This window comes from Lepisosteus oculatus, chromosome 9 (assembly GCF_040954835.1).
Source record: "Lepisosteus oculatus isolate fLepOcu1 chromosome 9, fLepOcu1.hap2, whole genome shotgun sequence".
NCBI lineage: Eukaryota > Metazoa > Chordata > Actinopteri > Semionotiformes > Lepisosteidae > Lepisosteus > Lepisosteus oculatus.
Window position 1 is genome coordinate 44,128,123 of NC_090704.1, and position 20,514 is coordinate 44,148,636.

Consider the following 20,514-nt stretch of genomic DNA (forward strand, 5'->3'; position numbering starts at 1 on the left):
ACTGTGCTCCCCCATGTTTTCCCCAGGTGCCAGCAAAATAAGAACAAGATGCATAAAATGAAACGGAACTGCAAGCAAAAAAAAAAAGAAAAATCGTAAGCACACTTGGATATTTTGCCATGTCAATTTCTAAGAATTACAAGCACTAGACAATTATAATTTAAAAATGCACATTTCAGTTAACTCCCATCCTAGACCTGTAGTGTAAAAGACGGAAATTCTCTTATCTATGCAGTAAAGTCAGTCGAATGGTAATGATTAACCTCTTTAAATTAAGCATTCAGTTTAATTTGACCCAGGTGGCTGTAAACCATCAATAATAATATAAACCCAAAGCACTCAAGAGTCAATAAATACGTGACTTTCCTTGGGACAGACAGATCAGTGGGGACAGATAAATGTTAGATAGGGCTTCCTACAACGTGCGGTTTGTTTCTGCACGCAGTTCCATTGAAAAGGATTCCAGCCTGAAAAGGACTGGGCTGACGAGGCCTTCTCTATGACCCCAGCGGAGGTCAGAAGCAAAAGGGCAGTGTCACCTACCACAAGCCAAGCCCGCTGCCTCCCAAGACCTGCAGCGGAAGCTCTAAAGTGTCTCCACGAAGCATCTGCTCCCCAGAAGAGTCTCCGAACACAAGAGAAAATTAGTTCCACCACTGGAAGGGTTTTGGCATCTACATGGCTGCTGTCTGCATGGTCCCTGGAGACTCATTGGCAAGTCAATATTCCGCAGTTACTTAAGAAGTAAGAGCTCAGCCTAAATTTATGGCCGAGGACTTCATGCAGAAAGAAGATTTTTCCACATTTAAAAAGCGCACTTCAAAGCAAAGACCTGCAACACGTAGCACGTTGCTCCTCCCGCCACTTGCCAGACAAGAACTTGGCTGCATTCACGAAATGCCGGCGGGGGCCAGAGTTTTTAACAGGGGAACCAAAGGCGAGAAAGAGTCTGCTTCACCTCCAGCGTGACTGGGTGAACTTCAAAGTGACCCGTAAGTGGGGACTTTGAAGATCTGCACATGAGCAGCACATCATTACAGAATTCTAACAATCCTGCACACAAGGAAAGGATTTCACAGATGTTCAGCCCTATTTGGGGACAAAAAATCCTTTAAGTTGGACCTACTCTCCTGAAGATGCAAACAAGAAAAGAATTAATTCTTAATGCCAATTCTTTCCTCTTGGATCCAGTCCTTATTTTTTGATATTAAGTCTTTTGAGTTCTAAGCGACCGAGTGTTGAACATTTCAAACTCTCACACTCAAAAATGACAAGAGGGTCTGGAAACAGGTGCTTGCTCAGAACTTCCTGGACTTCATATGAGGTTAAAAAAAGCTGAAATGCAATGACTCAGAAGTACATAAAATAAAAATGACTTAGAAACACATGAAACTATCCATTTGCATTCCAGTAACAGTAACTAACGTAACTAGGTAGTAGAGCCAGGACATCAATCTTAAATAACCGACTTTCATAACAAAGTGGCTCATCCAAGCAATCCAAGGTGGAATTAACGCCAATTTAATGTGGCCAATCTACGCCGAGCAGTATTTTCATAATTACGTAAGGATGCCAGCAGAGCTGTAGTAACTGTGGACTGGTTTTAAAGCACAAATCTCTGACAAGTGAGAGTGAAGGTGGAAACACAGTCTTAATGTGGTATTGCTATCTAGTACAGCAATATCACCATACATGACAGAGGAAACCTATAAAGGGCTGTGGCAACGGATGTGAATCATCATCAATTGCTGAGATTCACACCATCCGCTGTGGCAATAAAGCCCAATCCATTATTCAAGATCCCAGCCATCCCGGCCACAAACTGTTCTCTCCCCTGTGCTCTGGCAAGCCGCACTGCAGTACTGAAACACGGACAACTAGACTTAAGAAAAGCATCTACCCTATGGCAGTACGCATCCTTAACAACCAGCTGTGCAAAACCTCAGAACTCGCTGCACCTCTGCGCCATGTACTTTTGGCTTAGACTTCCATGTATTTCTGTTCACTGCCATATATTTATTGTTCTCTACCATGTATTTATTGTTCCGGTTGCTTATTGACTGTACATACTATCTCTACTTATTACGTACCATTTCATAATGTACTGTCTACATTGTGTGGTGCTGTCTGTTGTACCGTGTATGTCCTGAAAGTATCCTTTGGGATACTCACTCCTTCCCTCGAGTCCCACAGGCCTCTGGGATTCCATAAGATCCCAATGAATATCGACCTGGTACTTTAGAGCAACTCAGTGTGAAAACCGACCCCCATTACTGGTATAGAAGGAAGAATGGAATTCAGAAGAATGATTTTTTTTAAAGGAACACTTCACAGGAGGTAAGTTACTGCAATTAATCGATTCAAAAGTTGGATATCCTACCGTAATCAAAACATGGAGCCTTTTAATTTTCACCCTAATGGAGCTCTCCTGGAGCTTTTAATTGATCTCTTAATTGAACTCATCATTTGCCTAACTACGCCCATGTTATCGTTTCCCAGCATCCAGTGGATGGAGGTTTTGGAGCACACATAATGAGAGCAGTAAAAGATTTAAATATATAAACAGAGAGCTCTGCTAAAGGAAAAACAGAGGACAGGTGCCTGATGGACAAGGACTTGAAAGCTCTGCCCCACAGGCACAAGAGCTTTCAATCCCCAAGGTTAATGAGCTAGGAGCTGCAAGAACAGGTTGTGACCATATATACACACACATCAAGAAATGTGTTAGAAAACCAAATTCTTTTTTCACATTTCAAAAGTATCACTCTATAGTGATTTATTGTGTAAACAAAGCTATAAATAATGTAGGAGATGTGTTTTAATTAAAACAGAACAAAATATCAGAACATAAAAGGAACAAGTTAAAGGTTTATTCCATGCTGAAAAGAGAAGAAAGGAAACAACTTTTCAGCTGTGAATCCTTCTTCGGGTGTGAGAAGGCTCCACAGCTGAAGCGTTGTGTTTTCTTTCTGAACTACATCAGAACATAACATAAACATAACATAAAGTTTGCTAATACGAGAAGGACATTGGGCTCATCTTGCTCCTAGCTGGGTGCTAGTAGTTAAACTGATCTCAGGATCACATCCAGCCATCTCTTGAAACCAGCTCTAGCGAGGGGTTCATCTATATCACAGCTGGGCTGTCTGGCCTAGACTCCCACTAACCGTTATGTAAAAGGTGCCTCCTGTTCTCTTCGTTAAATCTGATTCCCTGTAGTTTCGATGAGGGAATTTCGAGCGAATACAAACTCAAAAAGACTCGACTCCTCCCTTATGACACAAACAGAAAGAAGAATCGCTAAATCCAATAAATCTGGGTAAAAACAACAGCAAGCGATGAATTGCATCATAATGAACACTAAGTTGTGGTTTTCATGGGTACATAAAAACATGGAAAATGAGAGCACTGCTGTACTGGAGAGCCCAAAACATGCATGGTGCTTGACTGAGGTTTGACCTGCCAAGTGCAATTTTCCTCATTGTAAAAGAAAAGAAAAGCCCACTGGCAAAACATTTTGTTGACTACAATATGATGTGGAAAAAAATATTTCATTATTGTTGTTGTGCTTCATTAAGGACAACTGACTCGACTCTTGGAAAGACTCTTCCCCTGTGCTGAACAGGCGCTCAAAGAGGGGCAGATCTGCTCTCGCACTAAACAAACACGTGATAAGTAAAAAAGTAATTTATTGCCTAGTCCACTTATTCTGTAAACAGTACTACATGTCAAAGGATCATTACCTTCAATATATTTATTACAGCTGTGGCGCCTAGAAGATTAGTAAATATTATGTGATGGGATTTGTGATTAGAAGCATTAATGATTTCACTTGCACTTCTATGAGTGCCTTCAAACAGAGGATCACAGTAACCTTTTTAGAGCCAGATTCCTCAATTTGTTTGCATTCTTTAATCTCTCATTGTCTCTATTAGAGAAACACAGCACACAGCAACAAACTCATGAAGAACTATGATATTGTGCTGTAATTGTATACAAAAAACAGAAATGGAAAATATGTACTGGTTTTCCTATCCTTTCAGTGAGGCAATACCTCCATAATCGAACTATATTTGGACAAATTGAGAAGAGAACAAGCATGCCAGAAATACAGTAATGGCTACTGTGCCTAAACATCACACAAACCTAGCATTTTATCAGCTATGAATTATAGAAATACAGCCCATATGACCACCATGAAGAATGCAAAAACACAATATACAGTACAGCACTGGGTTTGACATTGAGAGCCACAACAAGAACACATCTCAGTGCAATCACACCACAAAAGGGAAAACTTTTGAACAAAACCATGGAATTCTGGTAGAAGTATATACTTTTTCTCACTTTCTACTACTATTAATATATAAAACATTTGACAAACTTCAAATGAAGTTGAACGACAAACCAATAGACCTTGTCAAGTGTGGTCTTTAAGGCAGTACAGGCGGTTGCCAATGAGTAATACTGTATATGGAGGACTTCCAAACAGCCAGTCAAAATCCTACGTCTGCTTTTAATTAGGGCATGTGACTAGGCCGCCCCTTTGCAAAATGCATTGTTTTATCATTGTTTTTTTTCTTCTATGAGGATATATTTTTGTGCATTTTTACTTGTTTGAGAACATTTCTCAGTAAGAAAGTCTTATTATATTTGAGATCAACAAAGATCTCTGAAAATGCTGAATGTTACAATTAAATGTCTAGCATTACTAGAACAATCCAGATCCAGATACAGTAAGTGCAGTTTTGTCACAATAAACAAGGATCACCACTGATACAAACAACCCCACATGATTAAATATGGTAAGACAATTTGAAGTCCTGACTTTCACAGACATATTTCCAAATTTTAACCTAACTGAAATGTTTTATTGCTACATTATATGATGTAAAAAAAATGCAAAGAAAGAGACAAGTGAACAAAATGTGTACCAGTCAGACTAAGTCAGACACTTAGTTGTTGGTAAAAAAAACATTGCAAATTCTCCTAGTTATCATGGAGTTAAAAAGCTTAAAATGAAGACAAAGGTTTTTAATGGTGTCCCCGTTAAATTTAAAACAAGAAATTAATAAACCACACTGATGTATGCCATGATTTTTATAGGTAACATAGTTGGAAATCTGTGAAAGTGGTTTGTATATGCAGGAGCCTACTACAGATAATAGTAATAATTTCAGTTTCCTACAGACAGTATGTCACTCACTTTATCTTGAAAGATTAACTTTCCAGTTACCCATGACTTAAAATTGATCAAAAAACTAATTCTTGAAAAATACATCTATTTGCAACTAAAAATTGCTACTTAAAATGTGCTACTAAAAACTATTGCACAGCAATATTAAATCAATTGATATAAATGATTAAGGAATCATTATAATGGTATAATGGTATGCAACGCCTGAAACAACTTTGTATCAGAGCTGGAAAATATTGTTTTCACACACTGAACACTCACAATGAACTCTTACAGTTTCACACAGACACCTCAGTTGCAAAAAGAGCAATTGTGCAGCGGGTAACGGCACAGTCACAGAGTGGGCCAGCGTCACAATATGTTAACATCTAATTGCAATCGTGGCCTATTTAGAAAACATGACATTATTAACAGTAAACCCTAATGAAGAGGTGGAAGTTTATAATGACAAGAATCTACAACAAAAAGAGAAAGGCATTAATAGTTAATTTTTAATGATGCATGAGTCTTTATTCAACAATCTTAAAGATCTTTGTAGAGTATTCTTCACTTGCTGATTATTTCCAATTTAAAACATTTATTAACAGGATTTCCTGTAGTGCCCCCTTGTGGATTCGACATATAAATACATTACAGTCCGAGTGCAGGGATCTACAACCTGGGTCCTAGAGATCCAGTCTCTTCTGGCTTTCCTGAGCACTAAATAACTTCATTGGTTCAATCAGTCAAAGTAATTAAGGAGGAATTAAAAAGATTTTCAGATCTCTTATCAAGGTTGCCTGTAACAGCTTCAGGATTCTTGCTCTCCAGGACCAGAATGGCTAAGATTTCCACTGAAAGCACTACACAGTACCGAAGCGTTCTCATGAATGGAAACTGTACTTTATCCAGTCCTTTCTGTACTTTCACCCTAAAATTTCATATTATTCTACCTACTACGGTATCAAATGGACACCTCCTCAACATTGATGCATAAAAAAAAGAACACCACAAACAACATTTCTGGTCAAAATGAAATATTTATGAAAAAAGCCTGACCTTAACTCCACTACCTCCACTTCTGCAGCGAAGTATTATTTGAAATGGATAGCGTGATTCGGTTACTTCACTACTGATCACAAACTTGACCTGAGTGCTTACAGTACCACAGCCAGCTTGCAGCAGAAACCAACAGCATTGGAAACCTGCTAAAGCGGCATAAAGCACTAAAATAAAACCTGACCCTGATGTCTAAAGCCCTATGTCACTGGACTCCGTCCCTGTCCCTGACAGATACTGGCAAACACAGACAGCAGTGTTTAGCTCGGCAAGGAATTGTCTCCCAGCCATAACTTCAGTCTCCTGCCATGTGTGTTCAGCAAGGCTGGCAGTGTGTTCTTTGCAAGTTTTGTTGCCTGGCCTCCCTGTTTGATTCTGATCCACAAACAAAAAGCTGCCATCTTGGGTCTCTGGCAGAAGACGGTGGATCCTGTAGTTGAGTAGTTGAGTGTCATATGAGTCCAGGGTGACCTAAGCTGTCATAAACAGAAAAAACAAAGCCAGCATTGCACAACATACACTGAAATGCTCGCTAGCCTCTTTGGATGGTACTATACCTATACCCACAGTAAACAACCTGCTGAAAGTGCCCTATGTTCTCAAACGAGTCATGCAACCAAAAGCTCATAGCTCTTCAGTGCACAAAGACATTAACATCTTTCACTGCTGCAATATATCAAGTCACCTTTTAAAGATTAAAGGGAACAAAAACAACATTTGGTATTTCTAAGCAGACACATCAAAGGACCTCCTTGTTTATTTTAACTAAGCACAAGCAAGAACCACATAATACACATAACAGGCCTCTAAATGTAAAATAAAAAGGCAAAGGAACCAATTTGTTAAGCAAAAATTGTTTTGAAGTTGTGAGTCCTTTGAGCTGTCAATGGCACACGAGGTATTGTGTCTGAATTTCTACACAAACAGATGAAAATATATCAATCCAAAAAGAAATGATAACAGACTAACTGATGTGAAGTTTCCTACATTGCCGTTTTCTCAGCAACATTCAATCTACTATTCACTCTTTTTTCATCAACATTAGAGGTTATGCAATGATTCGCACAGATTCAAATAATTGAAAATAAAGTTATTGTTAAACTAGCAATTTTTAATGATCTATTGTTAATCAATTCAGCCCAAGGTAAGGACTCCTGAACAGGTGCAGATGGAATGAATATCATCATGCATGCTTTTCTTTGGAACTGAGCACTGGTGAGGAACAGATGCTAATTTTCACACTGTCAGTCCCAGAATGTGTGCAGGACAATTAGCATCACATGGAGAAAGGATGTGGCTTCTACCACCAACACTAGAAGCTAACAAGAGCCAGGGAAGTCACAGAGGAAATTAGGCCTGGACAGTACTTGGGACAGGTGACATGCAGAAACGCAGGCTCCTGCTGTAAGTCGTGTAGGTGGAGAAGAATATGTAGACCAAAGTCCTGCAATGGCAACCAGGTACACTGTCACTGTGCTTCTGGTAAAACTTTAAACCAAGGTCCCGCCTACTTGGCTATGAAAAATCCACGATTGTTAATGATAGCAGGGGTGCTAACCCTGTTGTTCTGACTAGAGCCCACTTCGGGCTTACTCCTTTTTAATTCAACGGGCAAAGCAATTTCACTTTTCTGCTGTGTCGTGGTGCTGTTGGTGCAGAATGGCCATCACACACCTCGCAGACTAATGCTGCATTTCACTGCTGAATCAACTGCATCCCTTCCCATATGTGAAGTGTGTTGGGATCCTTAAGGATAAAAAATGCAGACAAATATTATCAGCTCAGTGCAGTTTGGTTGACTTTGCCAATTGTTGAATAATTGTTTTAACTTTCTAAATTAAAGTGTGGCAGGAATATTGCAGTGTCTTTCATCATTTCAGTACGTCATTCATATTGCACTTCATACTTGCTGAGATAAAGTCACATTAAACCAACACAGTAATGGGAAGACATTTTTCTTTTGCTCCAGAAGAGCTTCCACACGCGTAACGCCAAAAGAGAGATCTTACATCTGGACAGCAAACTGAGTCGTTAGCAAAATGTAAACAGAGGAGATGATTTGTTAGGCACTGACATTTACATCTGCTGCGTGCCCAACTGGAGAAACCACAGTCCAAGGTAAAATGCAATCAGAAGGAAGTCTTTTCCATGTTGCAAAACCACTGCCAAATCAAATTGCAGCCTCACTCTGTGGTATACACTCTGTTCCCAGGCAACCCCTGACTTTCTCTAGGGAAGAATCAAGGCCAGATATTAAGATGTCAAAGCCAGCATTCAGCTCTATCAAACAAATGCCATTCAGGTTAGGTAACCTTTATTTCAAATTAGCATGGCAAGTTGGAAGAGTCAAGCTGGTGAACAAATCTGATCATTTGCCTCACCCTGAGAAAGCCAAGAAAACCTTTCAGTGATGAATGCAGAGAAACCCCCCAAAACATCATTAACTACAAATGCAGATCTAATGGTTCAATTTGTGTCTCACGTCTAGGTAAGACGTGCTCTAAAATACAAATTCTTCTCTTGGCATTGTGGTTTTTGATCAAAGAATTCCACAACTGTATATAAGCACTCTACTGAAAGATGTGCAACAAAAGGTCTTGAATCTCGTCACACCATAGGAGCACCACAGACCAAGAACACAGCCTCAACCCAGGGACTGCAGAACGAATCAGCAAAGTTTGCTCACGGGGACTCCAAAAGGCATGGCTGAGAGGTTATTCAACCACATGTTCAAAGTCCTCCGATTGTGCATAACATACCTTTAACCACTGGGTTTGTTTTCGAGTCTCGGTTCGTTCTACAAATCAGAAGTCAAAGGTGAACTCATGTTTTCACTTTAATGTCCATTATAGCTCTTGACGCATTAAGCACAGAAATGCTTCTCCGAGAAGCAGCATGTCACTGCCAGACAGACAATCTGGATGTCATTTTTCTGGAGTGCCGCTCCCATTCCTCTGGCAGAGGAAATCTGTTTGCGATCGACAGCAAGAGCAGGAGTGAAGGATGCCGTTCGCAGAGCGACGCGGCTAGGCCGGCCTCCGCAGCCGACGAGAGCCGTTTTCCCCAACCACGGGCCCCTCCTCGGCTGCCCGCCGGTTCCGCGGTCGGGGCCCCCGACGGGCTCACCTGTAGGGCCGCGCAACTCCTCGGCTCAGGCAGCTGTCAGTTACAGCACGCTTGACAACAGCCCCAAAACGAAAACCCTTCTCTTCCTGTGCCAAAGTAGACTAAACACGGCAAGGAGCAGATGGATTTAACTAAAACTTACTAGGAGGGGGGGGGGCGTGCAAGGAATGGAATTAGCAAAGTGATCCAGAAATGATTCCCAGGAACACCATAAAAAAAAAAGAAAGACTTTTAATCTTTTACACTTATGGTCTTGATGCAAAGAGACAGTGACACTAGTTTGATGGACAGTTGCGAAACTGAATTCTACTGTTTATATTGGAAGCCTTTCTACAGATTTAAACTGGGTATTAAAATTAATGGATGCTGGGCATTGTATGATAATGTTATTAGTGATTAGCTAATCACTAATGGGGCAGAGCAGTGGCTCTGTGGCTAAGGATCTGCGCCTGTGGCTGGAAGGTTGCAGGTTCAAATCCTGCAGCCGGCAGAGGAATCCTACTCCGATGGGCCCCCGAGCAAGGCCTTTAACCCCAACTGCTCCAGGGGCGCTGTACAATGGCTGACCCTGCGCTCTGACCCCAGGCTCTCTCCCTGTCTGTGTGTCTCATGGAGAGCAAGCTGGGGTATGCGAAAAGATCATTCCTAATGCAAGAAATTGTAAAGGGTTAATAAAGTGATGGTGTTATTATTATTAAATACAATACTAATCAATGCGTTTCCTTATTAATGGAAATTCCCCACTATCCACTAACTCCAGAGCTCAGATCCACACTATAACACAGTTCTTCCTCTGTTACGTGCAGTGCCAAGGAGAGCAAAATCGTTCTTGTGTGAGTGGGCTGTGCAGTGCATCCTGGGAGTTATGCCACTTCCTTCCATATGTGAATTTTGCAGTTTCTAGGACTTTAACATTTCTAGTTTTCAATCGTTAAAATCTTGCTTTAGGACGTGATAAAGGAAACAAAACAGTACACAATATCAACTCTAACAAGGAAATGGACATTTAGCGCTAATATTTAAAATATAAAGCAACTATTGCTTAGACAGGTTTGGAATAAAAGGTTACAACACAAATGTAACTTTCTTTATCAAGCAAGGCAATCCGAGATTTTGACATTTAACCAACACAAGTGTATATGTATCAAAAAGCTTAGAACCATATACTGTATCCATATGCACAATTTTTTAATTTACCATTTTATTCTAGGTTGTTTCCAAAGAATTTAGTTTAAACTCATATTCCCATACACTTCTTCACCAAGGGCAATAAGTTAGTGACTTCACATGTTAAATATGGAGTCATACCCTCTGGCCAGTGCCATTAAAAACATTTTTTTTCTACTTCGACAACATATCATGACATTCACATTAATGGTGAACCTATGATGGTCATTATATTAAAACCGCAGTCAGTTCTAATTGTGTCAAACAAAACTCTGGAATACGTACAGGGAAATGGAACACGTTCAAATGCCTTACAGAGCCATTTAAAATCTTCATGGGACTGGACTTTTATTATTTAGCACTTAGAGGTGTTAACCGTGGTGGCCTGGCTAAATTCCACTCCGGGCTTGGACAATCAAGTCTGCCTGAGGTTTCCCCTTAATTTAACTTGAATTCTCAAGCCTCCAGCCAATCTGCTGGGGACTGGAGCTGCTAGCACACAATGACAGCTGAACATCACCCAGGCGGTAGATGAAGAGGGTCCCCAAAAGCTGGTATCCTTTCAAATGAAATGCACTACGCGAATGCCAGGAATCAGTATTCACGTCTTCAGTTCATTCATTTTCAATCTTAATGATCACTCACTGGGATACATCAGTGCTTCATCAATAACCTGAAGACTTAAATGTACGAAATGAAAAAAAAATGTACGGTTTGACAACACCTATTATACCTGATAAGTGAATGACATCGCTGGAAATTTGGGCAACCAGTATTTACAGAACATCCTGGACTCTAACTGATACCGCAGGGAGTTCTAGTACATTACAGCAGGGAGATATGTAAGGCCCAAGAATGAGACAGACACGATGAGCCTTGCTTCAGTAACATTGGTTATTTGGGCTTTATTGTTTTCTGCTGATCGAAACTTTACCTGGCTAGCTGTTTAGTCTGCAATTTTACCATCCAGGATGTCATTTTTTATTCAGCCTTTCACAGCACAAATAGCCACAAAAAAAGCCTTCCTGGGTGCTTTATTTGCAGACTCAGGGTCATCCGATCCAAAAGGCACTTGATGCAATTGAGGTGAGACACTCCAAACCCCTTAGTCAGCTGAACGGGAAAATGAACAACTAACTCCACAGATTTTTCTCCTCCCGGATTTAAAATGCGACTTGGATATTTTACAGCGCTTCAATCCGAGGGAAGAGGTTAAGACCTGGTTCGTCTACCATTCTAACATGCCTGGTTTACTTGGGTTCTTAATCCGACTATTTCAACTCAAATATTTGTGTCCTGTGCTTTTGCTTGGAAAAATATTACATTGCTGATGTAATAAGAGGTATTTAGATACAAATAAGGGTGCAAATGCTTAATAAGAAAATAGAGGACAAACAGCCTAAAGTTCAGCTGCCAGAATTGTTACAAACAATAGACTTGAAGTAAGACAGATGTCCAATCCTGGTTCTGGAAAGAGTTTTTCTGCAGATTTTCCCTGCACCTCATCTCTTACCGGAGGCGTCTTAATTACATCAAATGAATAGCTCCTCCCAACCCATTAAGCACTGCTACTTTAAAACTGCTAAAAACTCTCGGACAGACTTGCTCTACCAGACAGGACTGGACAACCCAAATTAAGGGTATTTTTTAAACTAAGGGTTCAGCCTAGAACCAGATAAACAAAAAATCTCAACCATCAGGCAGATCAATTAAAGGTATCTGAAGTTACAGGGGATCAAGAAGACCACTGCAGTGGAAACCAGCAGACACTGTGATCTCCAGGACCAAGGTTGGTGATCACCGGCGTAGAGTAGCAGAGCCATTGTGTCCACAGACTTTCAATCCAACTCGGCTCTTAATGACTTAAAGTTGCTTGCTATTGGCTTACTTGAACCAGTTTCTACACCTCTCCCAGCTCTGGGTTCAGCTGCTCATGAGACCTAGACATCCCACTGATACATTGGCCCTTCGAGGACTGTATCTGGAGTACCCTGGTCTAGAGACAGTGTTCCAATTCTATGTCAACAGCCAAAGATCCTTGAAAAGCCGGCACCGTGTATCAAAAGCCTGTACCAAACATATCCAGTTAAGCCTATGGTTAGCTTTTTTCGGTCATTACGAGTTCATAATACTTTAACATAAGTTCTACAGTGGCAGATTACAGATGTAAATAGAAAAACAAAAACAAGAAGGCCACATCTGCTTACTTCACCGAAGCATGATTAATAACACCACGTGTACGCTCATCAGTGTATGAGTCTCCACCCATCTGAGCTGGTAGAAATTACAATCCATTCATCACAGCATGTCAACGGCCCTATAACCATCCCTCTGAGCCACCGTCAGCCTCATCAACAGAGGCTGAAAGGACTCCTGTAGTGAGAGCTATTGGAAAGCAATTTTAAGGTGGAGAAACTGAATGATTGATTAAACTCTGTCCTCTTTTACAGGATGAATTCCCATATCCTTGTCTTTGTCATTCCGTCACAAATGCCTTTTACCAAGGGAAGTTATTCTTCATAGACTGCTGCTTGCCTACCTATCTTCTTTGCAATTCCAACAATATTAGGGACAGACTTAGAAGAGGCCACATAGATATATTTCTTGCACATTGGGTCAGACTTTTTACAAATTCAACTTGGTGCAAAAAGAGCATGGACGATGATCTCATCCACAGTTTTAAGAGGAAAGAGAGCCAGGATATACGCACTTCATTAAAGTGTGCCAGAGCCCATGCAAACAGCAAAAGACACAAAGCAAATGTTCACAATGAAGAGGGTCTGTGGTTTCTAGGGAATGGCAGAAACAGATTATTTGTCTGTTGAAATTTCACACAGTAGGATGGGGATATATCCATACACACTCAACACTGAGCCACAAAGTAAGACTTCAGACTCGCTGGCAATGTGCCAAGGCAAATTTGATGTATGAGACATTTGGCAGGTATGAAGATTAGGTTTAAAGAACCAAATGACTATTATTATTTAGTGCTCAGTCAAGCAACAGTTAAACGACTAGAAGCACAAGACAATGATGAATATGGAAAAACCTCTCCTGCTTTTTTTAAAAATAATGCATCCCTGCAAGGGCACTCTGACATAGTGTTTGCTAGGTACTGGCTTAAACCCAAAAACCCTCCCAGGACAAAAATGTTTTACATCTAACACGGATCATTAAAAACAACACAGGCCTTGTACAGTCCTTAAAGCTGCAAAAAAATGCACCACTGCAGTATCACAACTGGCCCAAAATGGCTTCAGTCCCAAAATGTTTCTAAATATGTACATATAAATTAAAGAAAGCAACAAGCAGCGAGTCTACTGTGGAATCTTTGGGTAAGCTTTTCAGGGATGCTGAAATCCATTGTGGAAAAAATTAGGTTAAGGTTTACTGAGGGGGTTTCTGAGGGCCTACTGTACATCACAGATCAATTAACCACTTAAAACATCTGCCAAGCCAAGCAAGCCTGCTTCAGCGGCCTTCACAGTGACTCAATCCAAAGCAGTAATCCTTTCTTTACAAATTTATTTCTGAATCCGCAGGCCCGCTGCGCTGCCAGTCTATAGCCACCCGCTGTTGCGGATGACCTCCCAGAGGTACTATGCAGGCCTTAGCCAGGAATGGACGTTCCCCAACCCTTTTTCCTACAGATTCCAATCCTGATGTCGGAAAACACAAGCTAGTTAAAGCAAGGACACTTTCCATCGGTTCAAGACATCATCCCCCCCCCTAATGCCGAAATGTGTCCCTTTACAAAAGTATGAAACGAATGAACGATCCGGGCTCAGCGTCTAGTCGTTCATCTGGCAGGCACGACAGAACGGCAGAGTTCCTTCTGACATAACTGGAAGGGGCTGAGGGTTGAAACCATGACCAGTCTTTTCCACTCGTCGCCATTAAGGACATTCTTGAACAGAGGGAAGAATTAAGACGCTGACATATCTGCCCACACCACAAGCATCTGTTTCATGACAAAAAAAAAAATTAAAAATAAGTCAGTGCGTGTGGTTTTCAAGGTCCAAATTACAGCAGAGTGGTTAACCACACGGTAACCCCCACTCCTCCCCATTCGCCTTTTTAGAAACCAGAGTATTTTTTTAAAAAATAAAAAAATAAAATAACTTTGTGAAATGCTTTTGCTGGGTCATTTGCTCTCAAGGCCAAAGCCGACAGAACAATGTACTAGATGCCTAAAACCTGGCCTGTAAAGCAATTACTCCGGTCACGCTACGAGCTGTCAAAGAAAAAAAATGACAGTGACACTATACAGTAACAATAAATTATACCGAGACCAGTTTTTGATCTCATGGACCCCCCTGTGGAAGAAGTATTAATTAGGACCAGCTGTGGAGAAGAACAACGTCTCTGTGAATCAGGCCTCAGCTATGCTTCGCTTCGTCCGGACCTCAAGTGAATCATTAGCGCAGTTTATTTGTTCTAGTGATGATTTCTGAAACTGTGACCAAGATCTATTCTCATCTGCAGGACGGGCAGTGAATGATCTCACTTTCTTCCAGCATAACAAACTCTTACCAAACTACTGTTTATTTGTAGCTTATTAAAGGACCCCAGTAAACCTGCTGATCTGCTTGTTCAGTACCCCAAAGAGCAACAGACTCCCGATTTCAGAGACACATCTGTCCAGTGGCCCGAGAGACCCTTTGAGACGATCGTTCTGTTTCGGTCGATATTTGTTCCAATCCGCTGATATCTGCCAAATCTATAGAACACCATTTCCTATTCCTCCAGGGTTTGAAAGCAAAAGCGACATTTTAAAAGTCAAAGCAGTGCACAAGAAGCGATAACGTGTTGGTGAACTACAGGAAAATCATTATTAAATTGGTAGGCCACATGAATTTATCTTCTGTCTGAATCCTTTCGCCAGAATGTGGCGAGAAAGCTCATTTCTGAATTAAGGCTAATTTTTCTATCTTGAATGAGCTCATTATGTGCAAAATATTGGCCAAAAATAATGTCTCAGAACAAAAAGATATTAACATAAAGTTGCCTAGCAATGGTGTAGACATCTTTGTGTGACAAGAAAATCAAAGCCAGGTTATTTGAAAGGCCATCGCCGTAATGTGCAAAGCCGGCGCTCTCTACCTTCGTCGTCATAGAAGCAAAGTCTATTTATAAAATATAATTTTTTTTACTAAATGGCACTGACTAATTTTTCTGAAAGGTTTATATGCACAGGGGCTTTGAGGACCTTGCTCAGATGGAAACTCATGTTGATTAAATAACATCAAACGCGGCAGCGAGACCGTGTGGAAAATAAATGAACTCATCTATCCATTTGATCAGCACAAGTGTACCATGCAAGTTCTTTTTTTTTTTAATGAGGCTTGCGGTATTCAGATAGGCAAACCCAGAAAGAGGAGAGTGATTGTGTAGGCAGGAAAGGCAAGGCCCCCTCTTTACTCATCCTGCCAGCTGATGTGGGCTAATGGAAAACTGTTCCAACCCCAGGCACATAAGGTGCACTGGCCCTGCTCCCTTGAATTAAACCTTTCAACCCTAAAGATGTCTTTATAGGGCTGTCACTCATTCCTGAAAGGGTTAGCTGGGCCTTTCACTGAAACACTTTTATAAAAGGAACTATAAAGGCCAGATGCAGCAAACATTTATGCCATTACACTGCAACAGCGTTATTTTAGTACTCAAAATTCAGGACCCTGGGACATGCGTTGCTAAGCAACCAGTGTCCAGTGTTAGGTAGGAGTAGAATACATATTTCAAGAGTTAATTTTTTTTCAGATCCAAACGATGCAACTCCTTGTGCCAGACATTTTAACATTTTTACTGCGCAAAACCTTTTCTCTCACACATGTCGTGATTTCCGATGAATCCGATGAACAGCTGCACAGTAGAGTTATTTCAATTACAACGTCCTTTAATTGCTTTGGGGGAAAAAAGTAGCAAAATCTACGTGAATGCTACAGACGACTGCAGGTTTCAGGTACTGGACAAGGGACATTTCCATTTATAATAAGAGTGCCGCGAGTCATGTGAGAGCCTGCTGTCTGAAGGCAATGAGCTCAGGAGACCGGTGGAAGGTGGCTGCCTGACTCCTCACTCAGTCTGCTCCTGTGCTGGCAGTGAATGGAGCCCAAGAGCCTTGCTGCACCAGGCCAGTAATCTCCACTGAAGACTTTCACTGCTGCATTTCCCAAAAAGGAGAGAACTGCATCCCTCACTTCACACAGGTCAAGGGGGCTGCACTGGAGAATGTCTAAAGCTGGTGGATTTAAAACTATTTATAGGGTAACTGTGAGCCGTGACTGAACTGGAAAAAAAAAATACAAAAAGGTAAAATGAGATGTGAAAAAACACACAAAATATGAAATTAGATGCTTTTAAATGAAAAGTTTATGGAAACAAGGCAAGTCTAATACATGGATTCCAACTAAAGACTCTGCTGATAAACAACCTATTCGTTCAAGCCTAATTTTGCTTCTGTCAGGACTCCTATCATGTGTGCTATTTCAGAACAGTTAACAGCTGTACAATTAAATCTATCGTCTAGAACTAAACTGATCCATTTTGAATCCCATTTGTCAAAAGCCTGACACTTTCTAGGACTGGAAGGGAGCAGACTAACATTAAAGTTTGAGAAGATTGTACCTCCAATGTAATATTTATGAACCCTTTTAAATCTAGATGAAGACAAGGGATGACTACAGTAAATGCTAGACTACAAATGTAATTAACCTCTAACCCAAGCAACGGCCATTCCCTATAGCCTTTGCAAATCCACCTTTACCATCGATATTCCAGCAGGCCTCGGGCCTGCCCTCCAACAGAACTCATAGGACACAGGCTGTGGCTCAGCCTCATAAATCAAATCATGGGAACTCCTGCAGCTGAAGCCTTGCTTTTTGAAGTTTTGCTCTCGGTCTCAGTCAGATCAACTTCCTGTGATTTATCCTTATTTTCCACCTGTCCCCGAACATCACGAACATAACCTCTTTTCCATAACTCACAAGAAAGACAGGTCTAGCCAGAAAGGCAGCTGTAAATAACGGGCACTGTGCTGGCGAACGCTGCTGGCCCCCTGAACTGTGAGCAAAAGCGTTTCTTCAGTGACGATAGGTCTCTTAATGAAGCACTTCCATTACCTTTCAGTTTCAGAGTTTGGCCTAGTGTACTCCTGTCAGATGTCAGGATTTTTACAAAACATTTTTGGGGGCAAAGAATAACAACTGTTTAGCTGGCCGCCATCCGGTCAGAGGGGACATCGGGCTGTGGAAAGATCAGCAAGCATACGATACCAAAGATGTGGATCTTGATTCCGATCTTCAGGGAAATTCCATGATTAGAGCAAGAGCTGTCAAACCTCAATTTTTCACGTTAATAGCTTTCTTGCCGGAGTCAGTCCCCATTCCATTTCTCTGGAATCAACTTTCTCAAATGTTTTACATAAAATGTCAGGATTCTCAGTTTCAGCTATTCATCTACTGCATGCCCTTGTTATTGGAAACACTGACGTCACTATGTTAAAAAAGCACCAAAAAAAATCACACTGCAGCGAAAAAATGATCTCGCTCAATAAGGTAAAAGGAGACCAGGCAAGAACAATCACGTATATCCTCTTACTGACCATAGACTGGGGCGGATCAGTGACAGCTATACCAGTCAAACCTGAATAAACGCCAGCATATTAATTAGGTTTGATTCATCTGATGATCATTTTCAGTTATGTAACATATTATTTGTTTGGCAAAGCCAGCAAATTACATCTATACTAAATCATCTTACCTAACATGGAACACACAACCCAAAATAAACAGAGATTTATTTATTTTTTTTATAAGTGTGCGAGACACATTTTTGCATTTTACTTGAGACGCTCATAAATACTCACATTCCGTGCCTGAATCCTTGAGCTCGTTACAATTTCAAACAAATTCCCAGTCTAATTAAAAAGAAAATAATGCGTTTTCCCCAGCCAGATACAGATATCTACCCCACGGCAGTGCCCTGACTCTATGGGGAGAACACTAATCATGTCATCACATTCACACATGGAAGAGAAAGAAAAGCACCATTTAGTGGAATAGCAGCCTGTAATTACATGGCTTCCAGAGCTGTGGCTTTGTGGTACACCTCAACAATGCCAAGAAAAGCAAGAGGGAACTAATGAACTTGGAGCTGCATTTTGAGCGTTTAAAATGTATAGAGCCTCATCTGTCTTCATTCCTCACTTTCTCTTGAACTTGGAACGCCCCGTGCAAATGTCTCCTTACCCCGGCGACCTGCAGGCCCAGGAGAACAGAGGAGGAGATGTGGGACGACCTCCCACGTCCTCTACAGGCCACAGCCAGAAGACACTGAAGGGCTCTCCGCCCATAGCCAGGAGACACTCAAGAGCTCCACCCACAGCCAGGAGACACTCAAGAGCTCCGCCCACAGCCAGGAGACACTCAAGAGCTCCGCCCACAGCCAGGAGACACTCAAGAGCTCCGCCCACAGCCAGGAGACACTCAAGAGCTCCGCCCACAGCCAGGAGACACTCAAGAGCTCCGCCCACAGCCAGGAGACACTCAAGAGCTCCACCCACAGCCAGGAGACACTCAAGAGCTCCGCCCACAGCCAGAAGACACTCAAGAGCTCCGCCCGCAGCCAGGAGACACTCAAGAGCTCCGCCCACAGCTACAGCTACAAGATGCACAGCTTGTTTCCCTTCCCTTTACAGCAGGAAGGCTGGGTCCATAAGCATACAAAATGCCCCTCCAAAGACGGGCTCTAAGTGGGATCACTGCAACTGATCGCAACCTAGCTCCACTGCATTGGGTGTGACTGGTTAATGGAAGGAAATTTTGAATTCAACAATAAAATACCATTAATAATTGAAAGTTTGGCTCTGACCAAATTCGCTTATATTCAATCTACTGCTTCATGTTATTATTCATGGATTTCTTAAACCACAAGTACCATTAATAATAGATCTCAGAATTAAAAAAAACTATTTATTGAATGGGATCCCACATCAACCTCTCCACTATGTCATTTCCAACCTGTTGCATCAGGTCCAGGACATGAAACAGGTGTAAACGCCAGGGTTAATTAACACTGAGGAACGGCAGGAAATATTCAGGGCTCTCTCTGTCCATCTGCCTAATGCCACTTAGCAGAACCAACATCACTGGTACCAAAGACAATATTTTTATAGAGGAAAAGACGTTTACCGATGGAGTTTGGCAATGGATTACTGATCTAATTGTGCTGGCAACTGAGAAGGGGGCCAGAGGAGCACATTTCCTAAAAACTAATCCCAACAGAGATTCCCCCCACTCCCATTACAGCCACAGGTGACAGACAGATAGTGAGGCTCTGGAACTGGTCTGTTGTAAATGAGAAACCAAGAAATCTGCAAATAAAGGATCCAACTTCAGAACCAAATTCAAAACTATGCTCACTAGATGGACTTTGGTACACAGGACCGAGATCTTCATTCCAGCAGCAATGTCTCAAACAATGCAACTTGGAATTAAAATCAATAGCCTAATTATGTGAGACCCATTACTATAGTGACGACAGGACATAAAATGCCAGTGACACTTTCTATATATGTATTTTATTTTAACTGTGGCTCTCAGAGGTGACCATTTTTTAATTGCACCAGGGTTAACGATCGGCCTGTTAGTGTCACCTCTTATCGCGAAATTGCTTCTCACCGTTTTGCTCATCCAGTTCATTCCCGATTTCCTGGCCCATTTGTTTCTGCCTGCTGATGACGGCGGCGAGGGCATCCAGGCCAGCATCTTGCACTGTGAGAGAGAAAGAAAAACAGCAGGGTTTCTTCAATACCGCACTACCGCCCTTCCACTGGGCTACAGAGAAAATAAATCCCTCCTTGAACGGTGCCGGTACTTTTCTCCACACTCCCAAGTGACCTGAGGATGCAGAACTACTGCGCCGTCCAAAATGTCACGAAGGACTGGATGGAACTGTGGCACTCCTGACCTCTTGTCTTTTGGGCTGCG

The 20,514-nt window shown here is 41.6% G+C and overlaps 1 protein-coding gene across 2 annotated transcripts in view; it reads right to left on the reverse strand.

Moving 5' to 3' along the window:
* Positions 1 to 20,514, reverse strand: part of stx8 (syntaxin 8) — a 52,588-nt gene that overhangs the window by 20,926 nt on the left and 11,148 nt on the right. For both annotated transcript variants that reach the window (XM_069194590.1, XM_015356728.2), the window contains exon 6: positions 20,206 to 20,298. In XM_069194590.1, the coding sequence (XP_069050691.1) occupies positions 20,206 to 20,298 (93 nt within the window). The remainder of the gene's footprint in view (positions 1 to 20,205; positions 20,299 to 20,514) is intronic.